Consider the following 27222-nt stretch of genomic DNA (forward strand, 5'->3'; position numbering starts at 1 on the left):
TGCTAAATGGAACGTTGGACTTACCTGAAAGACGTCCCTTTACAGCAGAGAAGGTACGAGCATCCTCCCCACCCTACTTGCCTACTGGCGCGGGTGGGCGGATTTGAGTTCTTCAATACCACATTAATATTATGCTTCTCGGCTTAAAATTGACTGGGGTTCCTGGGTAGCTCCGCCCGCAAGGGCGAGGGGGCCAGGGCCCCGGTCACTCCCTTTGTTCTTTGTTTCCTACCTGCCTACCAGGAGCCAAGTGGGCGGAGCCACCCGAAGTCAGGATGCTCGTACCTTCTCTGCTGTAAAGGGACGTCTTTCAGGTAAGTCCAACGTTCCACTCTGTGGCAGCCTTGATGTATTTAAAGAGTGCAATCATGTCATCCCTCAGTCTTCTCTTCACCAGACTGATCACGCCCATCTCCCTCAACTTCTCATCATATGTTTTGTCCTCCGTACTGTTTATCATCCTTGTTGACTTTCTCTGAACCTTCTCCAGCTTGTCTGTATCCTTAAAATGAGGCACCCAGAACTAAACACAGTTCTCTAGATGGGGCCTGGCCAGTGCAGAAGGTAGTGGAACTATTACTTGCCTCGACTTGAAAACCATGCTTCTATTAATGCAGGCTAAATAGCATTTGCCTTCTTTGCCACAGCATCACACTGCCAAGTCATGTTCAACTTACAATCAGCAATAATTCTGAGGTCTCTTTCACATGTTCTACTGTGTGCTGAGCCATGTATCATGCTGAGCCCTATTTTGTACTGTGCGTTTGGTTTTTGTGGTCTAAATGGATAATTTTGCATTTCTCTCTTGAATTTCATATTATTAATTTCTGCCCAAATTTCTAGTTTATGTAGGTCCTTTTGAATTCTGTTTCAATCTTCCAGTGTCTTAGTCACCCCTCCAAAGTTTGTGTCATCTACAAACTTGATGATGATTCCCTCCACCCTGTCATCTAAGTCATTGATAAAAAAAATTGCATTATGACAGAACCCTGAAGCCCTTGAGATCTCCTTCAGTTTAAAGTACAGTCATTGTCAATGGCCCTTTAAGCAAGGTTTTCCAAATGGATCCATTTGAAACTGTTCCCATCTATTCCACATTTGATTAATTTGCTAATCAGTATATTATTGGGAAACTTATCAGATGCTTTGCTCAAATCCAGATAAATAGCATCTGCAGCGTTTCCCACCATCTACTAAACTAGTGACCTCATTGAAGAAAGATAAAGTATCTGCAGGGGTTTATTTCCAGTCTCATTATATACAATGTGTAATAAAAGGATGCCGTGATATACAATGGCAAAAATCAAGGTTAGCTTTTTGGAATTAAAAAATCTGTAGATGCAGAATCTATGGATACAGAGGACTAACTGTATAAGATTAGTCTGGTAGGATTTGTTCTTGACAAACCAATGCTGACTCCTTCTAATCACTACATTGTCATTTGCAGGCAGACTCCTGTGTAATCCAGTCTAATATTTTTCCTGGTATTGAGGTCAGGCTAACTGGTCTGTAGTTTCCTGGACCTTCTTTTTTGCCTTGTTTTGAAGAGAGAGGCAATGTTTGTCTTTGTCCTAATTCCATAAATGAAATATAGGGGAAATGAAGCACCAATTTCTTCATGCCTAAGCCATTCTTGATACCCGAAGCCCTGCAATTCTAGTGAAATGAACTATCTCATCCTCTGCCATTTGGTGCAGTTATCTCTGGCTTTTCTTCGCGAACAAAGATTCAGGAAGGACTCATCCTGCGCTTTCTACAAGCGCATTGATGACTAAAAAGGCCGATCTGAGATAAACAAGTCCGGTTGCAGAAGGTACAACAGAATGTCTCTTTGGGTGATGTTTCCAAGTTGTGGTTCGTTCTGCGTTGCCTTTATACAAGTGTTATACAATATGTGGTGCAGTTATACAAGCAGCACATATACTCTTGATGATGTTGGAAATGTTGGCAAATGCCAGAAGTAATGGAGGAAGAAAATTATTCCTTTTCCTTTCAGGATTTTGTGGCTCCTAGCCTTGCAGGGACCTTTAGCGATTGCTCCATCTGAACCATTGATAGTCTGATCCTGAGTTGTTGTTATGTGCCTTCAGGTCATTTCCAACTTACAGCAACCCTATCATGGGGTTTTCTGGGGTTGAGAGTATGTGACTTGCCTAGGATTACCCAGCAGGTTTCCATGGCTGAGAAGGGAATCGAACCCTCCTCTCCAGGATTATAGTCCACTGCTCAAACCACTATACCACGCTGTAGAGATAGTCTAAGGAACTTCAGGATTTCTGCTGCTAGTGTTTCCAAGAATTTTGGCAGCAATTTTTTCTTTTTTGTTGTTGGCCAGTCTATAAGTTGTTAGTATTATATTTTACTCAGCATTACTTACAGTTGACTCCCTTCCCACCCCAGGCAAAGGGTGTTCTTCAGAATTGCTTGTGCAAAGAGGTCCATTGAGCTTGCTTAATGAAAGGACATCAGTTCTTTGCAAGAGCTAGTTGTAATTAAAAGTGTGATGGAAACTCTCTTCCAAAAGATCTAGAAGACACAAGCAGCAGGGAAATGCTTGATTTCTTAACTTACGAATCTCAGATGATGAACTTTTGCTCAGAATTTTCACTTGTGAATAGGGAAGGGGTATGGGAAAGGATGTTGTTTCAAAGAGAGTAAAATTAGGTTGGCAGAGCTCCATCTCTATTTGTAGCCAAGACAAGGCAGGGCCTTTGGAAAGAGTGAGCAGAAACGTTGACAGAAGGTGCCTTCTGGATTTGACTGCCAGTACAGCTATGATGGGCCAAAATGAAAGTCCTACTGGAGGTTTCCCTTCACCACTAGCCTTCCAGTTTCCCCGGGATGTGTATGCCATTCAGGGCTTTCATTCAGACTGGTTTTTCACCAGTGGAATATTTCTAAGTTTCCCTGAAATTTTTGAGTCAGAATTGGGTAGATTCTGCACTCTACTCTAAACAATTGCAGCAGAAGATGTCCAGCTAAAGGAGGTTTACTTGATGAACAAGGAGTGTTGGTTGCCAACTGATGAAAGAGGTGACTGGCTGAGGAATGTCCCTGGGAGGTGGGAGAGAGTACAGGGTGCTGCCTTAATATCTGAAATTAGGGTTGCATTGATCTGCACTAAGCACTGTCTTAAAATTGCCGATAATCCCTGATGCCTGTGGGATGGTGTTTGTATGGGACAACTGTGGTAGATCTAGGGGCTAATTTTCTGCTCCAGGGTATTAGACATGCAGTGTTTCCCAAATGGCAATCTTCCAGATGTTTTGGACTTCATCTATTAGAATTCCTGATTGTTGGCTAATCTGGTTAGGGCTTTTGGGAGTTGGAAGTTGAAAAGACCTGGAAGTCTAAGATTTATACAATCTGAAGAGAAACCAGAGTACTGGTTTATATTTACCAGTAACATATGTGTGAAGTACATTTAAATTTTAATTTGGGAAAAGAAAGTAACATTAATCTGATGTATAGCATACGAAATGGATAAAGACAAAAGGAAGTAATTGATGTAAATATGTACAAATAACAGACATAGTGGCCTGTTACAGACTGCCAAAATAAAGCTGCTTCAGGTCTCTTTGGAGGTATGCTATTTAAATGATGCATGGGTCCTAAGAGTCCGGAGGTCGCGCCAAAGCCACACTCCATTCCTAAGCACTGGAGTGCAGCTTTGGTGCAGCTTCCGGATTCTTAGGATGCACGCATCATTTAAACAGCATACCTCCAAAGAGACCCGAAGCAGCTTTATTTTGGCAGTCTGTAACAGGCCATAGTATTATATATTTTAATATTTAGAAAAAAACTTATTAAAAATATTTATACATATATATATGTAAAAAAGAAAACACCAGGAAGTCTAAAGTTTGGGAAACACTGTACTACAAGAAGTAAAAAGAATAGACATGGAAGTGGTCTAAGGTCCACTCCATATCTTGAAAACTCTGTTTTTTAATGTTGGATAGTGCAGAAGGGCCTTAGAACCTATTTAAAGTTCAGTTGCCATTCCTGGAGGCTTCCAAGAGAGGACATTTCCCCTCTTTTGGTGGTCAGACAAAAAGCAGTCCTAGCAAAAACACCTTTGGACGGTGTGTGCTGCCCCATGGTTGTACTCTGCCCATCCCTAGTATACAGATGCTCACTTTCTTGCCAACTTCTTTTTTTACTTGTTCCACCAACTCTGTGGATAGGTCAGGCTATATATTTAAATAACTGTGGTGCAGAACTGTGTTCCAGAGCACAAACAAATATTGAGAACAGATTTTTGGCTAAGCACAGTAGGCTCAAATGTAGCTCTGTTGAGGATTCTTTGAGGCCTCTGTTTTTCGAGTGAGATGTGTGTGTGTCTGGGTTTGGCTGGCCAAACCTGCAAAATTTCCAGTTGCAGTTTGGAACCATCAGCAGAAAACTTGTTCTGCAACTAGGCCTCAGACTGCTTTCCTTACTACCTTTGAAGCTAGGGAGGAAGAGAAAGGAGTCTTCCCCTGACAGTTATGGAAAGTGCCTTGAGTGCAAAGCTCCTTTCTTACTCCAAGAGCAAGGCTTGCAAGTTCATCAAGATTTTGTTGCTCCATGATGTGGAAATAGTGTCCAGTTCCCATGCTTCCACAGGAACTGTGCCTCTCCAGAGCTATTTTCTACATAGCTTGCATTGTTTGTCTCTCTCTTCTCCAGTGCATACCTAATTAAGAGAAGCCAGTGACTAATTGTTGCGCCTTTGCCAAAGAACTAAACCAGACAACTTTGCAATCCAAGGCGAAACATGACAGTTTAGATGAACTGGTAGAATAGCATTGGGGTGATTTCAGAAAAATGTCTTTACCTCTAAATCCCAGGCTGCTTGGGGCCTGGGCCATATTGTTCCTGAAGGACCTTTGAAGAAAGTGCTTCTTGAAGGCACCCGTAGAGGGAAGAATAGGAGACGCCTGTGGAACAAGGAGTGGCTGTGAGAGGCAGTGCCTGAGGTTGTAATCAGTGTTGCTAATCATCCTTGAAGGAAATCCCCTGAAAATCCTCGAAACCAGTGTTGCCAACTAGCCTCAAAGATATTCCCCGGCATGTTTTACCAAAATCCCCGGAATGTCCCCCCCAATATTACCCGGAATATTAAGTCAAAATCCCCATAAAGTTCCCGTAATGTTAATATTGTGGATCTTTTGCAAATAAATGTAACCCTAATTGAATAAAAAATAATTGTAACTTATTTCAACTCTCAACATTACCATTGAACCAAACAAAGAATCTTTCAGTCCTTCTAATGCTTTTAAGATATTTATTTTGACATGAAGGAGGCCCAAGAAGCTTTGTGCCAAATAGAAATGTGTTCGGCTACAACCACACTGCAGAAATAATCCAGTTTGACACCCCTTTAACTGCCCTGGCTCAGTGCTAGGGAATCCAGGGAATTCTAGTTTTGTGAGACATTTAACCGTCTCTCTCAGCAAACTCTGGTGTGACAACAAGCTACAATTCCCAGGATTTCATAGCACTGGGCCATGGCAGTTAAAACGGTACGATACTGGATTGTCTCTGGAGTGAAGATGCAGCCTGAGTTGGGTCCAAGGCACATTGCAGAAATAATCCAGTTTGAGACTGCTTTAGCTGCCCTGGCTCAGTGCTAGGGAACCCTGGAAATTGTAGTGTTGTGAGACATTGAGCCTTCTCTATCAGAAAGAGCTGTGGTGCCACAACAAACTACAATTCCCAGGATTCCCTAGCACTGAGCCAGAAGAGTTAAAGCGGTCTCAAACTGGATTATTTCTGCAGTGTGTTTTGGACCTAAATTACTAAAAATGCTCAAGGTCCAATCCATAATGCAGAAATAATCCATTTCCCATCAGAGAAGGGGCTGAGCATCCTAACTATGGGTGGCTCTGCCCACCAATTCCTGATAGGCAGAGAAGAAAGACAAAAGAACAGGGGCCTGGCCCCGGCCCTATGGGCCCCACCCGAGAACCCCCAGTTCTCATCCTTGTAATACTCCTGCCCTTGCTGAAATGTCCTTTTCTATGGAACTATTGCAAGTTTGGACCCTGCTCTTTTTTGTCTCTGGTCATCCTTTTCCCAGGCGTCTTTTTCAGCACAATGCTGAAAGGTATTACAAAGCAATATGCCCGGAGACTGGGCTTCTTTTGCCCAGATCAGAGCCTTTAAAGTAGCACAATAGGTAGATATTCAGCAGGTGAAGCTTTCTCATTTGAATTTCTTCCCATCATGAAAACACAGAAGTAACAAGTGTTTGTTCAGCCCATCCAAAGGCTGCTCACAGATTTTCTATGGGGATGGATTATGAATCAGTGGCAGAGCATAGGATCTGCATGACAAACGTTCTATAGTCTCTATATCTCCCAACCTAAAATTCTGGAGCATGGCTGCCAAGTCCAATTTTCCATTAATTTCAGTATGGCTGAAGTGAAATTAGATGGATGGATATTAATAAAAATAAATTATTCACCCAAGATGGATGGATATTAATAAAAATAAATTATCCAGTTTCCAGGTTCTTGCTCACCATGGTGGCCAGGTGCCCTGTCCCACAGTTTCCTGAGTTCAAGTGTATTTACCTGAAGTTGGGTGTCTGAGGCCTGTTCCAGACTGCCAAAATAAAGCTGCTTCGGGTCTCTTTGGAGGTATGCTATTTAAATGATGCATGGGTCCTAAGAGTCCGGAGGTCGCACCAAAGCCACACTCCATTCCTAAGCACTGGAGTGCAGCTTTGGTGCAACTTCCGGATTCTTAGGACCCATGCATCATTTAAACAGCATACCTCCAAAGAGACCCCAAGCAGCTTTATTTTGGCAGTCTGGAACAGGCCTGAGACAGATTTGGGATTTTGTTGATAACCTGCCTACTCAACTGTCTCCCTTCCTAGGCCAGCTGGGGTGATGGTTGAGGTTTGTGCTGGAATCCTCCTGGCTTGTAGCTGTAACAACCATGGGTCTGTCTAAAGTGGTATCTGGCCCTACCCATGTGACTGGGCATACTCTGGACCTTGTTTTCTGTAGTGGGTGAGGTGAATGTGATCTGGGAGTGGAGGAACTATCTGTAGTCCCATTGTCATGGACAGATCATCAGATCGTGGGGTTTAGACTTGTTGAAAGGAAGAACCTCTGAAGGGGTGGAGGACCCATTAAGATGGTCCATCCCAGGAAGCTTATGGATCTGGATGGAATCCTGATGGCTCTTGTGGAGTTTGTTGCTTGACAGATGATCTTGTCAAAGTTTTGGCTGATCTCTGGAATGGAGAAATGGCCAGTGGACACAATTACACCTGAGCATCCTTTTTCATGAATTGGAGCCAGACCAGCCTTCTGGTTTTCCAGGTTGTTGGTGAGGATTAAACAAATGAGAAGGTGACTAGAGCAGCCCAATCAAACACAGGCTGAAGCTCATCTTAGGGCTTATTCTGTGGCAGTACGGGCAACAAAGGCAAATTTCTTGTCTGCTTCTGTTGTGTCTGCATGGAGTCAGCAGAGCTATTTCAAGTGGTCTTTTACACACATGCCCAAGACAGGAAAATTCAGATCTCTTGATAGCCTTCTATGAACAACTTGCCCAGTATTTTGCAGATAAAACTGCTCAGATCTACTCTGATTTGGTTGCTAAAAAAACAGATCCTGTGGATGTAACTCTGACCCCTGGTTGGCCAGTGACAATGGATACTTTTCAGTATGTACAACCCAAGGATTTGGACAGGATTCTTGGAGAGATGAGTGCCACCACATGTGTTCTAGATCCTTGGACTTCCTGGCTTACCGTATATACTCGACTATAAGTCGGCTTCATGTATAAGTCGAGGGCAGATTTTGGGGCCAAAATTATGGATATTGATATGCCCCATGAATAAGTCTAGGGTAAAACTTAGGGCCACGTAAGAAAGGATCTAAGGGATGAAGCAAAGGAAAACAATGCCAAAGAGTTTACAAAATTCCAGAAGGTATAACTAACTGTTTGTACTCATCCTAAAAGCTGTACGGATCAGAGAATAGAGGAGGGTCAGTGCTTCCTGGACAAATTATACTTTTGCCTTTCACCAGTGCATGGTTCCTTTTTAAAAAATAGGAGTTAAAGTACAGTACTAACATTGACCAGTGGATAAGTCGACCTCTGTTTTTGGGGTCAATTTTTTTACTACAAATTCTAGATTTATACATGAGTATATAGTACTTAAAAACCTAGAGAGGGACTGGCTGAGTGAGTAAAGGGAGTGATTAATGCCTCGCTTGTAATGGCCTCCTTCAGGCAAGCTGGAACTCTCCTTGCTTGAAGGAGGCCATTACATTACTAAACATGTCCTCCTTGGATTCAACCGTTCTGGATAATTATTAGCCATTCTCTAACATTCCATTTTAGGCAAGATTCCTGGGGTTGGGCTCCCAACTAAAGGGATTTCTGGATTAAATAGATTATCTAGATCCATTTAATCTGATTTCATGCTTGGTTATGGGACAGAGGCAATTTTGTTGCCATTGGTGCAATGGTTCCCAAACTTTGGTCCTCCAGATGTTTTGGGCTTCAGGTCCCATAATTCCCAATTGTTGGCCAAGCTGGCTGGGGCTTCTAGGACCTGAAGTCTAAAGCACCTGGAAGACCAAATTTTGAGAGCCACTGCCATGGTGGATAACCTTCACCGGGACCTGAATAGGGGGAGTATGTCTCTGTTGGTTCTGTTGGACCTCTCAGCTGCTTTCAGTACTATTGACCATTGTATCCTTGTGGGTTTCCTTGCTGGGATGGGACTTAGTGGCACTATTTTCCATTAGTTTAATTCCTTTCTGGAGGGGCAAACCCAGAAAGTGATGCTGGGGGACTCCTGCTTGACTCCCTGGCCATTGGCCTGTAGGGTCCCGCAGAGTTCCGTGTTGTCTCCTGTGCTATTCAACATATACACGAAACCACTGGGAGAGATCCTTTGGAGTTTTGGGGTGCAGTGCCATCAATATGCAGAAGACACCCAACTCTGTTACCCCTTTCCTCCTCAATCCAAGGAGGCTGTCCTTAAACCAGTCCCTGTCCTCAGTAATGGACTGTATGTAGGCAAACAAATAGAAACTTAATCCAGACAAGATAGTGGTGCTCCTGGTCAGTCAAAAGGCAGATCAGGGAATTCATCCTGTGCTGGATAGGGTTACACTCCCTGCAGATGCAGGTTCACAGCTTGGGTGGGCTCCTGGATTCAAATCTGAGCTTGGAAACCCAGGTTTCAATGATGGCTAGGAATGCATTTGTTCAGTCAAAGCATGTCCACCAGCTGTGCCCATTCCTTGTGACATTAGGTCTGGTCTTGATGACACATGCCTTAGTAACATCTTGGTTGGACTACTGTAATGCGCTTTATGTGGGCCGACCTTTGAAGAATGATTGGAAACTTCAGCTGGTCCAAAGAGCTGCAGCCAGATAACCAACAGGTGCTGGCTACAAGGAGCACACAACTCATTCATTGCAACAGATGGTTGGATGGTTGTTCAACCATCCAGAGCACAATTTAAAGTGCTTGTTGTGACCTTTAACACCCTACATTGCTCAGGTACAGGTTATTTGAAGGATTGCATTCACCCTCAGAACATGCTCTGAGATCTGCTGAGGAGGCCCATCTCTACTTCCCACCATCCTCACAGGTGCATCTGGGGGAACACAGAACACAGGAGAGGGCCTTCTCATTGGCTGCTTCCAGGCTCTGGAACTCCTTTCCCAGAGAAGTTAGATTGGCACCCTCCCCACTTACTTTTCACAGACAAGCAAAGATTATTCTATTTCTACAGGCATTTTGATGAGTGATGAGATAAGGCTCATTTATTCAGTGCGCTAGATTATTGTGCGTGTGTGTCCACGTGTGTTTTAATGATATATCTTTTAACCTGGTTGTAATTTTCCCCCCTGGTTTTTTAAATTGTATTTTAACTTTTGCATTTTCTGGATTTTTTAACAATGCTTTTGTTAAATGCTTACAATTGTAAGCCTTTTTGAGTCCCAATCCGGGAAAAAGGCAGGATAGATAGGAGCAGGAGGGGGAGAGGCTCTCTAACGCATAACATTCTTTGGCTTTTCTTCTAGGGACACCCCAAAAATATGACCCAACTTTCAAAGGACCCATTTATGACAGGTAAGTGTAAACCTGTTAGTGAAAGCATGGATGACACAGACTGATAACTATGATATTTTGTGCAATGTGTTTGCTGAGCAAAATGAGAAAGCTGTTACAAAAGTGTTTTCTTCTGGGTTTGAGTTCTTCTGGGTTTGAGTATTTAGAAAGGAGCGATTGCATCACTAATACTCTTTTCTTGTAATTGCTTCACGATGAAACATAATAGCCAATATAGATTTGTTGTGGTATATACTACTGACTACCACAAGAAATTCAGGATATTTAAATTACCATTTTCCCCATATCTCTTGCAGTAATTGTTACATACTGGTATTAGCTGAGATTTCCTTTTTAAAAATATATTGTTATGGATCCACAATAATTACACCAGCTTAATCATCAAGAGTCAGTGGCATCGCTAAGGTTGGCATTACCCAGTGCAGTAACTCATAGTGTCAACCCTCCCTTGACCTCCTCCTATTCCATACCAATCAGAATCTTTAGTCATGTGTTTTGTACAAATGTTACTCATATATTGTAATTCCCATATATCACTGAATGTAATGGTAATAGTTGTGACATAAACAACTAGCAAAATTAAAATTATACCTTTAAATTATCTTATGATACCATATCATACAATATCATATAATAACACACACACACACACGCCCCTCCACATTTGCAGATTTGATTATTCACAGATTTTATTAATATGTTCTCTCTAGGAATATCTAGGTCCTCCAACGCAACTCTGGTCAACTTTAACCAAAAGTCGCACTGAAGGACCTAGAGATTCCTAGAGAGAACACTCCACTAGGCATTTGTAGCTCCTCCAGCACAGTTCTGTGGTCAATGTCTGGCAGATGTTGACCACAGAATTGCGCTGGAGGACCTAGATTCCTAGAGAGGTGTTCTCTCAGGTAAAAAGATAACTATGATAATTATGGCGTGTTACAGATCGCCTAAAAGCGGCAGTCTGCCGGCGCTGCTGGTTGCTCCGCAAGGGAGCCGCAGCAGCCAAACCGCGCGGCTCCTGCGCGGAGCAAAAAAGAAGCCCCAAAATGGTGCTTCTTCCTGCGGCACAGTTATGACGCCACGAGGCACCAATGGCGCACTCGCAACATCATAAGAGTCGCGTGATGTGCGGACGCTGTTGCATCCGGAACGTAATAATGGCGGCGCCTGTGTGTATAGGGCACCGCCATTATTACGCCCCCATCACGTGCTAGGGGTGAGGCCGGTGTGGACACTAGGTCCCCGGCCAACCCCTAGCACGTGATGGGGGCGCCTCAAGAGCCTGTCTGTAACGGTCCTATGATAGTTTTTGTTATGTGCATTTTTTTCACATTCATGGGGGTCCTGTGCCAGTGAATGTGGAGGGACGAAGATACTTGATTTTACCAGCCCTGTAAACTCCCCCCCCCCCCCATGCTTCAAGTGGGCTTTTGTATTGTAATTAAGTATATTTATGTGATTTTAAAGTTCAGATGCTGCCTGATTCTGTTTGTTTTGAGAGTTTAATTTAAAAAACACAATTAAACTTGCACATCTGCACTGGGAATGATGACCACTCACTGTGAGAGGGGGGCACACATGTCTTGGAACTTTTGCATTGCTCTTAATGGATCCACCTTCTCCCTCAGGGGCTGTACGGATATAATTTGCTGCATCCTGCTCCTGGTTGCTGTTGTGGGCTACGTTGCTGTAGGAGTTGTGGGTATGTATCCTGCAGCTTTTGTTCTTTCTCTGGCTCCGGGGAATGTTCCTGTTGCTGAAGATTAGATGTTTCAGTTAGGGTGGGGAAATGGAACCATAACCGGCAAGAAAGTGCATTGCCCTGAATTGATTTGGGTGCTGAATTTAAAAAAGCAAACATGACAAAGAATTGAAGGTTGATTAATTGTTTAAAGGGCCTTTCCTTCTTCAGTCCCATTGCTTCCAATCTTGACACCAATGGCTAGGGAAAGGTGTCTAGCACATATCTTGGAAATGTTACTCTTTTGGATGAGAATTCTCGTCCATTGGCCTCATTGGCTGAGGATTCTAGTCCAAACAAGTAATGTTCCCAACCTAGGATGCAGGTAGAATTTAGGTATTAGCTTGAAGATGCTGGCAAGGGATATAGCTGAGAGCTGTTGAAAGCAGACAGAGATTGTGACTTCCAAGTCCAAAAGAACGGATGAGGTGCAGTCCCTTCCCAAAAGGCTTTTTTAAGAAATGAAGCATCCTTGAGATATTTTCCAGTGTGTCTTATGTGGCCTATCTCCCCATAGCCATTAAAGAGTAAATATCTCTTTATTTTTTAAAAAATAAAGAAAATAAAAGAAACCTGCTGTGATTCTTAGAAACCCATGTTTGCTCCCCCTAGATAAAATTTGTGTGCATAGAATTTCATGAAACTGGCCTAACAGTCTCTTCCTCATACTTTTTCCTCCTCTTATTAGTCTGTGTGGGTGTACTATATATAGTACGGTGTGGTTATTTTGGGGTTCCGTTTGACCACATATTTGCGTATCTCAGCAAGGTTGGAACCATTGGGGTGACATGGGCAATTTTGTGACTGCCTATGTAAATATTTAGGAGACCTTTGACAAAGAAAGTGTGTAACACCATGAATAGAGACTAGACTTGGGTTCAACTGGAGCTGCTACAGCACTGCAGAAATAATGCAGTTTGACACCACTTTAACTGTCCTGGCTCCATCCTATGGAATCCTAGGATTTGTAGTTTGTTGTGGCAACAGAGCACTCTAACAGAGAAACTTATATATCTCAAAAAACTACAAATCCCAGAATTCCATAACATTAAGCCACATCAGTTAAAATGATGTCAAACTGCATTAATTCTGCAGCGTAGATGCCACTTGGATCATTTGCCAATTTTTAATGGGTTAGTCAGGTTATTTTACCTCAGCTCTTCGTTCTGAGGGTGTAATAACCAGGTACACATTGGAGGAAGGTTGAAATAAAGATGTGAATAAAGACATGTATATTAACAGTTCAAAGTAGTGTCTGGGGACATTTGGTTGATGCTGCATGATGTAGAGCTGCCAATCAAACTGTGAATGTCTATCTTCTTTTCAGCATGGACACAAGGAGACCCCAGGAAGGTGATCTATCCAACAGACAGTCGTGGCCAGTTCTGTGGCCAGAAGGGAACACCTAATGAGTAGGTATCTGATAGAAACCCTCTCAGTATTTTCATGATTCCACACCCAGTCAATGATACCCTTAGTATTAAGAGGGAATTTTGTTGTATTCATTTTTTCATTCATGCATGTCTACCCATTTTGTCTCGTCTGGGTAGGAGAGGTCAGCCTTTCTTCTCTCAGTGTGGAGAAATTCTAAGCTTTGTGCCAGTCTGAAGAGCCCTAGGATTGTGTTTGTCTTACCCATGAGTTAACTCATAAAGCCCCTAAAACAACAAAAAAGATATTTTGTATTGTTCCATGCTGACTACATTTCCACGTTATTTTGCTACTGTTGATGCTCCTCGTGTGTTGTTTCCAGTCAGTTGCCCTGGGACTGTTTGTGTCCTGTCCCAGATTAAAGCCAGGGGGACAAGCTTTGAGATTGGGAAGGGAACCTTTCTTTTCTCTCTGCTTTGACCTAGTTGGCTGATATTCTGTGACCTAGTGATATTCTGGACCAAGTCAGTCCAGAGATGGAAGACAGGACCTCTGCAGACCAGCAGAAAAGGCTTTTCTTTTTTTCTTTGCCCTCCCCAATGCTCCTGAAAGGGACAGTAGATGTGTTCAGTCCAGGAAGAGGAAGGAGAAAGAGCTGAAGGGGGGGGGGTGCCTCTTTCTTCCACATACCTGTGAAATTTCCTGGAAGACACTGTAAAATAAGAGCGACTTTCAGCATCTACAGATTGCTTTCCTTTCACTATTGGGAAAATTACATCAAACCTCCACAATGAGCATTTAAATGGCATGGCATCCATATAATACTGACCCCCAGTGTCCAGTTTTTAAAATTAGCATGAGAAGAGGCAATGGCTGTTGTCTATGTTCCTTAAGCAATGCTGGTTACTTACTTTATACTTCTGTTTTAATCAGAAGCAATCATAGACTCGTAGAGCTGGAAGAGACCACAAGGGCCATCCAGTCCAACCCCCTGCCATGCAGGAACCCTCCATCAAAACATCCCCAACAGATGGCCATCCAGTCTCTGTTTAAAGACCTCCGGGGAAGGAGACTCCACAGCACTCTGAGGGAGTTTGTTCCACTGTCAAACAGTCCTTACTGTCAGGACATTCCTCTGTAGGCTGAGGTTGAATCTCTTTTCCTGTAGCTTGCATCCATTGTTCCGAGTCCTAATCTCCAGAGCAGCAGAAAACATATTGCTCCCTCCTCAATATGACATCCCTTCAAATACTTAAACAGGGCTATCATATCACCTCTTAACCTTCTCTTCTCCAGGCTAAACATCCCCAGCTCCCTAAGTCATTCCTCATAGGACATGATTTCCAGACCCTTCACCATTTTAGTTGCCCTCCTTTGGACACGCTCCAGTTTGTCAGCATCCTTTTTAAATTGTGGTGCCCAGAACTGGACACAGTATTCCAGGTGGGGCCTAACCAAAGGAGAATAGAGTGGCACTGTTACTTCTCTTGATCTAGACACAATACTTTTATTGATGCAGCCTAAAATTGCATTGACCTTTTTAGCTGCTGCATCATACTGTTGACTCATGTTCAACTTGTGGTCTATTTGGACTCCCAGATCCCTTTCACGTGTAGTCTCATTCAGCCAGGTGTCCCCCATCCTATATCTGTACATTTCATTTTTACGCCTTGCATTTCTCTGTGATGAAATTCATTTTGTTAGCTTTGACCCAGCTTTCTAGTCTATTCAGGTCGTTTTGAATTTTGATCCTGTCCTCTGGAGTATTAGCTACTCCTCCTTATTTGGTATCATCTGCAAATTTGATAAGTATGCTCCCAGTTCTGTCATCCAAGTCATTGATAAAGATGTTGAATAGCACTGGGCTCAGGAGAAAGCCCTGTGGGACCCCACTGGTCACTTCCCTCCAGGAGGAAAAGGAGCCATTATTGAGCACCCTTTGGGTACGGCTGGTCAACCAGTTACAAATCCATCTAACAGTTGTCAACATTTTATAAGCTTGTTCGCAAGAATGTCATGGGAAACTTTGTCAAAGGCCTTACTGAAAACAAGATATACTATATCCACAGCATTCCCTTCATCTAACAAGCTGGTAATTTTATCAAAAAAAGAGATTAGATTTGTCTGGCATGACTTGTTTCTCTGAAACCCGTGTTGACTTTTTGTGATTATGGAATTGTCTTCACAGACTCTCTGTTTAATGATCTGCTCTAGAATCTTTCCTGGTATTGATGTCAGACCGATTGGACGATAATTGTTGGGATCCTCTTTTTTTTCCTTTTAGAAGATGAGGACAACATTTGCCCTCCTCTAGTCTACTGGGACTTTTCTTGTTCTCCAGGAATTCCAGATTATTGCCATTGGCTCTGATATTACATTTGCCAGTTCTTTTAATACTCTTGGATATAGTTCATCTGGACCTGGAGACTTATATTCATTTAGATTATCAAGGTATTCCTGTACTATCTCTTTGCTTATTCTGTGCTGAAATTCCCCTATTCTATCCTCTGCTCCATTGTCCTCAGGTTGAGCTCCCTTTTCCTTTTCTGAGAAGACTGAGGCAAAGAAGGTGTTGAGTAATTCTGCCTTTTCTCTGTCTTCTGTTAGCATTTTGCCATCTTCTCGACGCAGTGGACCTACCGTTTCTTTCTTCTTCCTTTTGCTGTGGACATATCCAAAAAAGCCCTTTTTGTTCTTCTTAACCTCTCTAGCAGGCCTGAGTTCATTCTGTGCTTTAGCTTTTCTGACTTTACGCCTACACATGCCTGCTATTTCTTTGAATTCCTCGTTGGTGATTTCCCAATTTTTCCATTTCTTATACATGTTCCGTTTAAAAGAACGGAACAGAAGAGATGTCTCTCATCCTAAAGCTAAAGTAAAAATGCCGTTTTGGACTATAGTTCCCAGAATCCCCAGATTGCATAGCCACTGGCCATGCTGGTTGAAGGAATCTGAAAGTTGTAATCCAAAATTTAACTTTTCCTTAGTTCTACCTAATCTTTTTCCAAAGGATGGATGGGAATGGATATCTTCAGCATTGCTTCAGACTTCTTGGATTATCTGAATCCAGCTGCTGACAGAATCAAACAGTGGACTGGATGTTCTTATAGCTCCTTTTTTCTGTTTGCAGGAACAAACCTTTCTTGTTCTACTTCAACATCATGAAATGTGCCAGTCCTTTGGTGCTGCTGGAGTTTCAGTGTCCCACTACGCAGGTAAGGTTTCTTTCTCTGGCACAGCCCATGGCATTCTACCTGGATAGATCAGAGTTGCAAAATAATTTTGCATGACCAGTTAAGCAGATGGAATCTTGCTTTCTGACAGTAATTCATGGACAGATATAGAATACTGTGTCATGTTGCCCAATGTCTAAAGTGGAAGGAGCTAAGAGCTCCTGGGAATATGATGCTCTTTTTTGTCACAGTGACTAGAGGAGGCAGTGCAAAACTACTCTGCTATCATAATGGGTGTGTGGTGGGTCTCACACATGCTCTTTTAATATGATGGCTACTTTGTGCATTATTTAAAATAGTGCTTCTTAAGCTATCTGATGTCGAGGAATGGTAGTTCCTCTCACCCACCCACCCACCATGGCAGGAACTAGTACCATATTTGTGCCTACATTTTTTTTCTTCCCTGAAAACTCCAGGAACCAGAAGCTGGTGGTTCAGGGACCAGCAGCAGTCCATGGACCACTACTTTGAGTAGCACTGGTTGAAAAGACATTACAGTTAGTCTCCCATAACCATGGAGGTTTTTTTATCCACAGATTCAAGCATACACAGCTTGAAAATGTTCAAAAATATATAAATTCCAATAAGCAAGCCTTGATTTTGCCATTTTATATATGCAACATCATTTTATTACTCCATAGTATTTAATGGGACTTGAGCATCCACGGATTTTGGTATCCACAGAGGTCCTGGAACCAAACTCCAACAGACCAAGGGCCTACTATATCCTTCTAGCTTAAAAATACTGGTTAATAGTTAGAAATGCATTTGATTGAATCACAAACCTTATCTACACATCTGAGGCTTTTTGCAGAGCTGGGTGTTAGCTTTCTGTTAATTTATTAACATCCTTATGTTGTCTTTCATTTTAAAAATGTCAAAGCATTTTACAGCATAAACTGATACAATAAAACCAATAACTTAAAAATAATTCTAAACACTCCCCCTCCCCAATAAAATAAATGGAAAAGAATTCATTAAAATATAGGTGCAACTGACAATGCGAACAGTAAGAAAAATAATCAGAACATTTCCTGAGCACACAAATAGGTCTTTTGCTGATGGTGGAAACACTGAATATGGGGGGCCCACCTAATCTGAATAGGGAGATTATTCCAGTTGGTGGTTACACCATAACAGAAAAGGATCTCCTCCACATGGTAATTAGCTGAGCCTTACTAACCCACAGTTCAGTAAATAGGATCCCTCCCTCTTAGAAGGTAAGGACCAGGCAACTTATATGGGAGAACGCAGTCTCTCAGACATTACAGTACTGAGCTGCATAGGGCTTAATACGCAACAAGTCATAGCAGAAACAGAACCTGTCTCTGTATCTAATTGGCAACTTCTTGAAATGGGAAAGAAGCCCAGATAAAATTAAAGTGTAATTAATCTAAATCAGTGGTGAGCAAGTTGTAGCTCTTCTAGTGTTCCTGGACTGCAGCTTCCATTTTCCTAGGCTAGCACAGTCAGTGTTGAGGAATGCTGGGAGTTACTGTCCAACAGTATCTGGAAGACTACAAGTTTTCCACCCTGAGGCTGTATCCACACTGCAGAAATAATCCAGTTTGACAGCACTTTAACTGCCATGGCTCCATGCTGTGGAATTTTGGGAAGTGCAGTTTGCTTTAATGCTTTTTAAAACTTGTTTTTAATGTGTGCTTTTAATGTGTTGCAGCACCATGGCGGAGCAGCACTTCCCAGAACTCCATAGCCTTGAGCCATGGCAGTTGATGTGGTGTTAAACCTTATTATTGGTGCCACAACCATTATTATTATTATGCTTTATTTATATAGCACTGTAGATTTACACAGCGCTGTACATACAAACAATAAAATGGATAAAGTAAACCTGCCCATGGCGTACAATCTAAGAAATAATAGTATAATACGTATAAATAATACAAAACAATACAGGAAAGGGTTCAATAAAGTAGAGGAGGCAACAAATTAAAAACATCAAATGACAAAGAATAGTCACGCAATGCCTGGGAATGTTTCTCTGAACAGGATGGTCTTCCACTCAATTTTGAAACTGGTTAAATAACAAACTACACTTTCCAGAATTCCATAGCATGGAGCCATGACAGTTAAAGTGGTATCGAACCATATTATTTTTGCAGTGCGGCTACAGACCAAGAGTAGATTTAGAGTTGCTTTAAATTTCTTTCTGTTGAGGCTTCTGATTATTTGGCACGCTATACTGAGACCTTCCTAATCTTTAAACCTTTATGATACAATAAGAGCTACAGATTTGCTTGCCATCTTGTGAGCCCTCATCATTTTCTTCATGCTGACCATCAAGAGCTTAGTCCTGCATTCCATTTGTTCCTCTTGGTTTCCTACATTTCATTTCTAATGATTTTCCAGTACAGCATACCATATAATTGAGTATTTTTGCATATGTATTACCCCCATTCCTGCTGTCTTTCTTTTTTTTATTTAAGGAAGTTTTTTATTTTTAGTGTGTTGAGGCAGATGGGAGTTTGTAATGTGGGAGTATAGTGTTTTGATTTTATTATATTTTAAGCATCTTTTAATACTTTTTGAAACTTGTTTTCAATGTGTGCTTCTAAAATAGAAATAGAATTAAAATAGTTTAATTGTGTTTTAATTTTTGCATTGTTGTTGTTGTGTGCCTTGAAGCTGTTTCTGGCTTATGGTGACCCTATTATGGGTTTTTATGGGCAAGACTTGTTCAGAAGAGGCTCCCCGTTGCCGTTGCACGTCAACATATTATAAGGAATTTATAGAGGAAATTAAATTTAAATTTAAATTAAATTAAATCACCGCTATGATCTATTTGGAATAGCGGTTTATAAATAAAACGTATTATTATTATTACCTTCAGTAAAAACTCTGAATGATATAAAAGAACACGGAATCCCTGAGTCATGGAAAAGTGCAAACATCACAATAATTCCTAAGGAGGGGAAAGATTCTTTACAAGTAGCTAATTACAGACCAATTTCTTTATTGAATACTGACTATAAAATTTTTACAATGATTTTGGCAGATAGATTCAAAAAGATATTACAGGATTACATTAAAGAAGAACAATCAGGATTCCTTCTGAGAAGAGAATTTAATGAAAATACCAGATTTCTTATTGATATTCTAGAATATTACGAGAGAAACAATCATAAAAAATTAGGCTTAATATTCTTGGATGCCGAGAAAGCGTTTCATAGCGTCAACTGGAATTACATGTTTGAAATAATAAGAAGAATGGAATTAGGAGCGGACTTTGAAACTTGGATAAGAAAGATATATGAAGATCAAAATGCACAAATCATAGTCAATGGGAATAAATCAGAACGGATCGAGATTGAGAAAGGTACAAGACAAGGTTGTCCAATATCACTGCTTTTATTCATTATGGTTTTAGAGGTATTACTCAACAGAATTAGAGATGACTCAACAATAAGTGGCACTCAAACGGGGAAAGAAAGGAGAAACATAAATAACAACAGCAACCACATGTCTCAATATGGTTGAGCTGGACTGTTACTATTAGCAAGTGGCTGTAAGGCTTTTGCTCATGCTGTCATGCTAAAAGATAAGCTCCTCCAGGAGAATTTGGGATTTTTTCCCATTAGGTTTATAGAACTCAGGTTGCTGCGGAGGCTTCTCTTCCTGAATCCTATCACCCACTAACATCCGGTGCTGCTTTCTTCCTCCCACCATTGTCCCAGTCATCATAACATTCAGTCTATTTTTAATGCATTTTTTAAAAGCAGGTTTTTGCAATCTCTTCATGTTTCTCTCCTTGTAGCTTGCAAATAGATTGGGGCCCTTGGTATCCACCGGGGGTTGGTCCAGGACTCCCCTGAATGCCAAAATCTGTGGATGCTCCAGTCCCATTAAATATTATGGTATAGTAAAATTGTGTCCCTTTATATAAAATGGCAAAATTCAAAGATATAGCCATGTTAGTTTGTAGAATAAATATGTAGAGAGAACTTGTAGCACCTTTGAGACTAACTAAAGAAAGAAGTTGGCAGCATGAGCTTTCGTAGACTGCAGTCTACTTCCTCAGATGCATTCGGCATAAAATTGCAACGTTAAAGTTTGCTGTTTGGACTTTATTTTTAAAAATATATATTTTCAAGTCATAGATGTTTGAATCAGTGGATGAGGAATCTGTGGGTATCAAGGGTTGACTGTATTGCACAATTTTATTTTATGTAAGGGGTATGGGAGATCTCTGGGGTGTCATACAGCCACCCACTTCTGCCATTGAGGCAGCAACGGCAGCGCTCCTGGTTATTCATTCACAAGGCAGAAGTGGATGGCTGGCAGATATTCCAAAATCCAAAAATATCCAAAATCTGAAACACTCCTGGTCCCACACATTTTGGATAAGGGAGACTCCACTTGTATCGCCAAATGCTTGTAATTGTAGTAGTCATACTAAGCAGGCATAAAAGTGAAAATATCCTTAATTTAATGGAGGTGGCTTCAGTGTCAATTAAAATTTATTGGCATATCAGATGGATTATTAACCTCCCACCCCGAATTCAAAGAGTCCATATTGTTCTGTTCTGGTTCTTCCTTTAGCATTCAGTCCTAGGATGCTTAGAGGAGGACAAGAACGGTTCCTCTGATATCAAATACAACAAAATGTAAGCAGCCAGAGCAAGAGTGTATGAGACGCCTGCTGGCAACAGGAAAATATTGCAAAGAATTGGGCTTATATAGTAACTAAAAAGCAGTGTAATTCCCTAGGAAGTTTTAATGGAGTTTTAAAATAAAAAGCCTAAAAAACGTATGCTTGAAAAAGTTACTTTTAGTGTGACAACTCCCAAAACTCCCCAGCCAGCATGGCCAGTGGTCATAGTAGCTGGGGTGTTTGTAGCAGTTGGAATCCTGGAATCCAAAAAAGACCTTCCCACAGGCTCTGAACTGCTGATCCACTAAATGTTCATAAGATTCATCATGGCTGGGAATTCACCACTGTGTTTGATACCTCTATTGTGTATAGAGGTTCTTATTTACATTCTGAATTGTTATGTTTCTTGGGACTCCTTTCAGATCTGTGTAAGCAGCTGTCCAGAACGTTATCTCACCTACCTACAAGCCTACACAACTGACATTACGGCTACTGGGGACCTTAAATATTATCAACAGTTTTGTGTGCCAGGATTTAAAGATCTGAGAAAGGTGAGTGAGCTGTGTATACAGGTAATGACTGGGAACATGTCCACATATATAGCTGGACCCTCATTTTCCTTTTGGATTTGTTCTTCCTGGGAGGGAATATGCAGAACTTCCTCCTCTGTCAAGAAATTAACCATTGTTCCCTTCTCTCTCTTTGTTCTAGAGTCCCCCTGAAGTTTTGAAAGATGGTGACTGCCCAGCCATGCTGACTCCGAGCAAGCCCTGTGAGTTTGCTTGGTTGGGAGGAAGCTGAGGGATTTGGTGCTGGCTTCTCGAGCAGCTCAACAGTTTTAATGCAACCAAGCAACTGCAGCAGATGCTAGACACTTTAACAGTGAGAAGTAATCTGTGTTTTTCCACACAGAGTCTTCCACAATGGTGGATTTGCAGAAATCCATGTGCCCATGGCACATGCCGCTGTTTCCACACACCGCCGCAAGCACGAGCCCCATTATTTGTCATGGGGCTCGAGCATAAGCGTTTTTTGTTTTACGTGGGGTGTGTGTGTCCGGAATGGATCCCCCACATAAAACAAGGGCACACTGTATTTCCCCTGATCTAGACACTATACTTCTATTGATGCAGCCTAAAATTGCATGGGCTTTGTTAGCTGCTGCATCACACTGTTGACTCATGTTCAATTTGTGGTCTACTTGGACTTCCAGATCCTTTTCACTCGTAGTCTCATTCAGCCAGGTGTCACCCATCCTATATCTGTTCATTTCATTTTTTCACCCTAAGTGCAATACATTGCATTTCTCCGTGTTGAAATTAATTTTGTTAGCTTTGGCCCATTTTGAATTTTGATCCTGTCCTCTGGAGTATTAGCTATTCCTCCTAATTTGGTGTCCTCTGCAAATTTGATAAGTATGCCCCCAGTTCTGTCATCCAAGTCATTGATAAATATGTTGAATAGCACTGGTCCCAGGACAGAGCCCTGCGGGACTCCACTGGTCACTCCAAGATGAAATGGAACCATTGTTGAGCACCCTTTGGGTTTGGCCGGTCAACCAATTACAAATCCATGTAACAGTTGCCTTGTCTAGCCCACATTTCACTAGCTTGTTTGCAAGAATGTCATGGGAACCCTTGTCAAAGGCCTTACTGAAATCAAGATATACTATATCCACAGCATTCCCTTCATCTAATAAGCTGGTAATTTTATATATAAAAAAGAGATTAGATTTGTCTGGCATGACTTCTTTCTCTGAAACCTGTTTTGACTTTTTGAGATTAAGGAATTGCCTTCTAGATTTTCACAGACTCTCTTTAATGATCTGCTCCAGAATCTTTCCTGGTATAGATGTCAGACTAACTGGATGATAATTGTTGGGATCCTCTTTTTTTCCCCTTTTTGAAGATGGGGACAACGTTTGCCCTCCTCCAGTCTGCTGGGACTTCCCCTGTTCTCCAGGAGTTCTCAAAGATTATTGCCAATGGCTCCGATATTACATTTGCCAGTTCTTTTAATACCCTTGGATGTAGTTCATCTGGTCCTGGAGACTTATATTTGTTTAGATTAAAAAGGTATTCCTGTACTATCTCTTTACTTATTCGGTGCTGAATTTCCCCTATTCTGTTCTCTGCTCCATTTTCTTCAGGTTGAGCACCCTTTTCCTTTTCTGAGAAGACTGAGGCAAAGAAGGTGTTGAGTAATTCTGCCTTTTCTCTGTCTTCTGTTAGCATTTGGTCATCTTCTGCATGCAGTGGCTCTACCATTTCTTTCTTCTTCCTTTTGTTGTGGACATACCCAAAAAAGCCCTTTTTGTTGTTCTTAACCTCTCTAGCAAGCCTGAGTTCATTCTGTGCTATTGCTTTTCTGACTTTATCCCTAAATGTGCTCGCTATTTGTTTGGATTCCTCTTTAGTGTTTTCCCCATTTTTTCCATTTCTTATACATGTTCCATTTAAAACTTAGCTCAGTTGAAAGTTCCTTAGTCATCCATCCTGGTTTCTTGAGACATCTCTCATTTTTCTTCCTCATTGGAACTGATTGAAATTGTGCCTTCAGTATCTCCCTTTTGAGAAAGTCCCATCCATCTTGAACTCCCTTCTCTTTTAGTATTCCTGACCGTGGAATCACCCTCAGTATTTCTCTAAGTTTACTAAAATCAGCTTTCCTAAAGTCTAGAATACATGTCTGACTATGCCTGGTTTTGTCCACATCCATGCCTGCAATCTGGAGAAAGTTTTTTTACTTATCATTGCTACCTAATGTGGGGCTTTATACCATTTGCTAATTAATTTTAATTGTTGTTCTCTTACCTTAATATTTTTCATTCTAGTTATCTGTGATAGCCAAACTGCTACATCTTCAGTCTTTATCTTTAGGTCTTTCTCCCTTATACATCTCCCATATACACTCCAATACCAAATTGTTATATCAAACCCATTTTTTTAATACTGCATTTGGTAGGCAGTTTTACTCACAGAATTGTTCTTGATCATTTTAGCCCAGTTTCTTGGAGGAAAATATTCTCTTCCCAGTGCATCCTGCTTACCTGCTTTTTTGACAAACCTTCCAAAATGCAAGCGGGCATGAATATTATGTTTTAAAAATTCAGAAAACTTGATTTCATGCCCTCTTGCTCATTGCAGCTTGCTCATTGTTGATTATACTTAGTTAATGCAAACTTCACAACCTTCAGTTTTTAAAAGTTCTGGCTGTCCTTCACTTATTAGGAGGAACATGGATGAATCCCATGGATGGATTCACATTTGCCCTAGGTGCACCTGACGCTTTCCCAAATGTGAAAGTCACTACTCTTTTCCACAGATCACCTCAATCAATGATGGAACTCTCGATTGATGGATGTATCACCTCTAAATTCTGGAATCCAGTTGGATTTCTAGTAATGGATGAGGTTAATCTTGTCTCCTATTCCTTGGGAAGCATAGAAATATGAGACTCAGAACTGTTAGAAAAGGATAAACTGCTGAAGAACTAGCCCATCCAACTTGGGCTCGACTCAAGGCAGTTAATAACAACAAGCATGGATGCTAATAGCAATAGCTATTAGCTATTATCAGTGAACTGGCACTCCTTAAGCATTTTAAGTGTGTAAGCCAATTGTTCCCCACAAGTCCGTGTACCTTAGATTGTTGATATTCCTTCCTCCCATTTTCACTCCTCCTTCATCTGTGTTCAAGCCTGCTTTTACAGGCCTATGGAAGGATGAAAGGCTGAGTTGACCTTTACTTTACTTTTCACTCAGAAGAATTCTAATTCCTTCCTTCCATTGCCTCTATTGACATCCTGTTTTACGAAGAAGGGAAATGTGGTACTGCTGTCAGCCTCCTGTGCTCATATAGGAAGCCTTCACCAGAAGACAAAGGAGAGAAAGATGTGTTACAGACCGCCCTAAAGCGGGCGGTCTGCCGCCGCCGCCATTAGCTGCAACGGAAAGCCCCAGCGGCCAGACCGCGAGGCTTCTGGCCGCAGCGAAAAAGGAGCGCCAAAATGGCTCTCCTTTTTGGCCCCCAGAAGTGGCACCGCGAAGCGCGCACTCGCGGCATCACTTCTGGTGCGCCACGTCTGGACGCTGTGCGTCCAAGACGTAAAAATGGCAGCGCCCATGTGGATGGACGCTGCCATTTAGGATGCGCTCTGCACGTGTTGGGAGCGGGGCAGGTTAGGAAGGGGCAACCCTTCCTAACCCTAGGACACCCCTTCCTAACCCTAGGATGCGCGGAGTGCGTCCTAAATGGCGGTCTGTAACCAGCCAAAGTACATGTTTTTCTGATTTCTGTTTTTGTGTTTTGATCTGCAGTGGCTCGCAGATGCTTACCTGCTATCAGTGCTAAAAAAGGAGTCATCATGGTTGGGAATGAGACCACTTTTGATGATGGACGTGGAAAGAAAAGAAATGTAACAGATCTTGTAGAAGGGGCCAAGTGAGTTCAAGATTTATTTGTGCTGCTGGTGAGAGATAAGATGGGATGGAAATGTAATAGTTATATCAATGCCAGTTTACGCCTGGAGAATAAATTTTCCAGATTTTTATTAGTCTGTTTAATAAACTCAGATTATTCTGATTGCATAGATTATACTGCTTGTCCCAGGGCTTGTAAAGTTTTGTTTTAGTTATTTTGTCACAGATGGCAGGGATTGGGTTAGTAGGCAGTAAGGCCATTGTTAAAATTAGAGAGTGGGGCTACAGGCCAGCTGGTAAAACTAACTGCATTCCTAACATTTTTTCTAAAACCTGTAAGCAGCTCTTCTGGATGGGTCTAAAGAAGTGTGAGTTCTCACAATATTTTTTACCCTCTGTATTTTGCTGGCATGCCCCTACCTCCACTTGTCCCACTCTTTTGGGGGACTGTTTGTAGTGATTACTGCACTAGGACTTTCCCAAAGATTTTTAAAAGCTGGGGCATGGTTTGCTGATGTGGTCCTATGGCTTTAAATACCTTTTTTTTTTCCTTTTTGAATTTTCAATTTTTAAAAAGAGTTATATAATGATAGTTTGAATGTGCCATTTCATGGTCCACTATGAAGTCTGCATACTTTGGCCCGATACAAATGGGCATGAAGCGCCATGCTCACGCTGATTTCAGGGTTAGGGACCGCGCACCAACTGCACAGTCTCTAATCCTGGTATGGCGCGGCGGCACAATAATGGCAGCGTCCTGTCCATACAGGCGTCGCCATTTTTACGTAAGCAATGCACAGTGTCTGCACGGTGCCACGCGTCACTTATGTCGCAAGTGCGCCACTGCCGCACTCACAACATCACTCCGCACACAAAAAGAAACGGGAAATACCGGGTTCTGTTTACTTCAGAGTGACGGCACGCAGTTGGGGGCTGCGCTGTCCTTCCAGAGTAAAAACGGGCACTGGTAGGCCACGTTTCTCAGTGGTCTATACTGCACCTCTGTCTCCAAGCTCTGCAGCTCTCTTGAGAAGCCTACATATCTTCAATATTACTTTGATCACCAAGAGAGCTAGAAACATCTCCTTGTAAAAAATGAAAGCCCAAAGCAGGGTTTTGTTGTTGTTTTTTGAGCCATCCAGGTTTGAGCCATTCAATATAGAATGACAGACAAACCTTTCTGCCAAGGACAAGGATATGTTATAAATCAAGGAGCAGAGAATAAAAATGAAACCTCCCCAATAATTGTCATAAATACAGTGGGCCCTTGGTATCCATTGGGGTTTGGTTTCAGGAATCTCGTCCCCCTCTGGATACCAAAATCCGTAGATGCTCAGGTCCCATGAAACACAATGGCATAGGAAAATGGTGTCTCTTATATAAAATTGCAAAATCAAGCTTTGCTTTTTGGAATTTTTATATTTTAAAAAAATATTTTCAAACTGTAAAATCCATTGATAAGGAACTCATGGATTTGGAGGGCCGACTGTACAGGTATTAGATAATTGACTGAATTCATGTTGTATACTCTTAGACCAATTACAGGTTTTAGCCTACTACAAAACAAAATCAAAACTATATAATTCTGAAATTTATTTTAAAAGGTCTAGATAATGCTGATGGCTCAAAAGGAAGTGGACAGCAGAAAAAAGAAGAATTGAGCATGGTTAATATAAAAAGGGTAGTTTTCTTTAGCAACAAATAGTGACCATGTGTATAAGATTTTCACAACCTACACTGGCAAAA

At 41.7% G+C, this 27222-nt stretch overlaps 1 protein-coding gene across 3 annotated transcripts in view; it reads left to right on the plus strand.

Annotated features, from left to right (window-relative positions):
• The window catches only part of SLC44A2 (solute carrier family 44 member 2 (CTL2 blood group)), an 89598-nt gene that overhangs the window by 38454 nt on the left and 23922 nt on the right, over positions 1-27222 (plus strand). For all 3 annotated transcript variants that reach the window (XM_089489105.1, XM_089489106.1, XM_089489107.1), the window contains exons 2-8: positions 10051-10099; positions 11728-11801; positions 13168-13252; positions 16342-16426; positions 21479-21607; positions 21768-21828; positions 25375-25498. In XM_089489105.1, coding sequence (XP_089345231.1) covers positions 10051-10099; positions 11728-11801; positions 13168-13252; positions 16342-16426; positions 21479-21607; positions 21768-21828; positions 25375-25498 — 607 coding nt within the window. The remainder of the gene's footprint in view (positions 1-10050; positions 10100-11727; positions 11802-13167; positions 13253-16341; positions 16427-21478; positions 21608-21767; positions 21829-25374; positions 25499-27222) is intronic.

The sequence above is a fragment of the Sceloporus occidentalis genome, unplaced genomic scaffold, assembly GCF_023333645.1.
Source record: "Sceloporus occidentalis isolate IW3139 unplaced genomic scaffold, rSceOcc1.0.p SCAF_1, whole genome shotgun sequence".
NCBI lineage: Eukaryota > Metazoa > Chordata > Lepidosauria > Squamata > Phrynosomatidae > Sceloporus > Sceloporus occidentalis.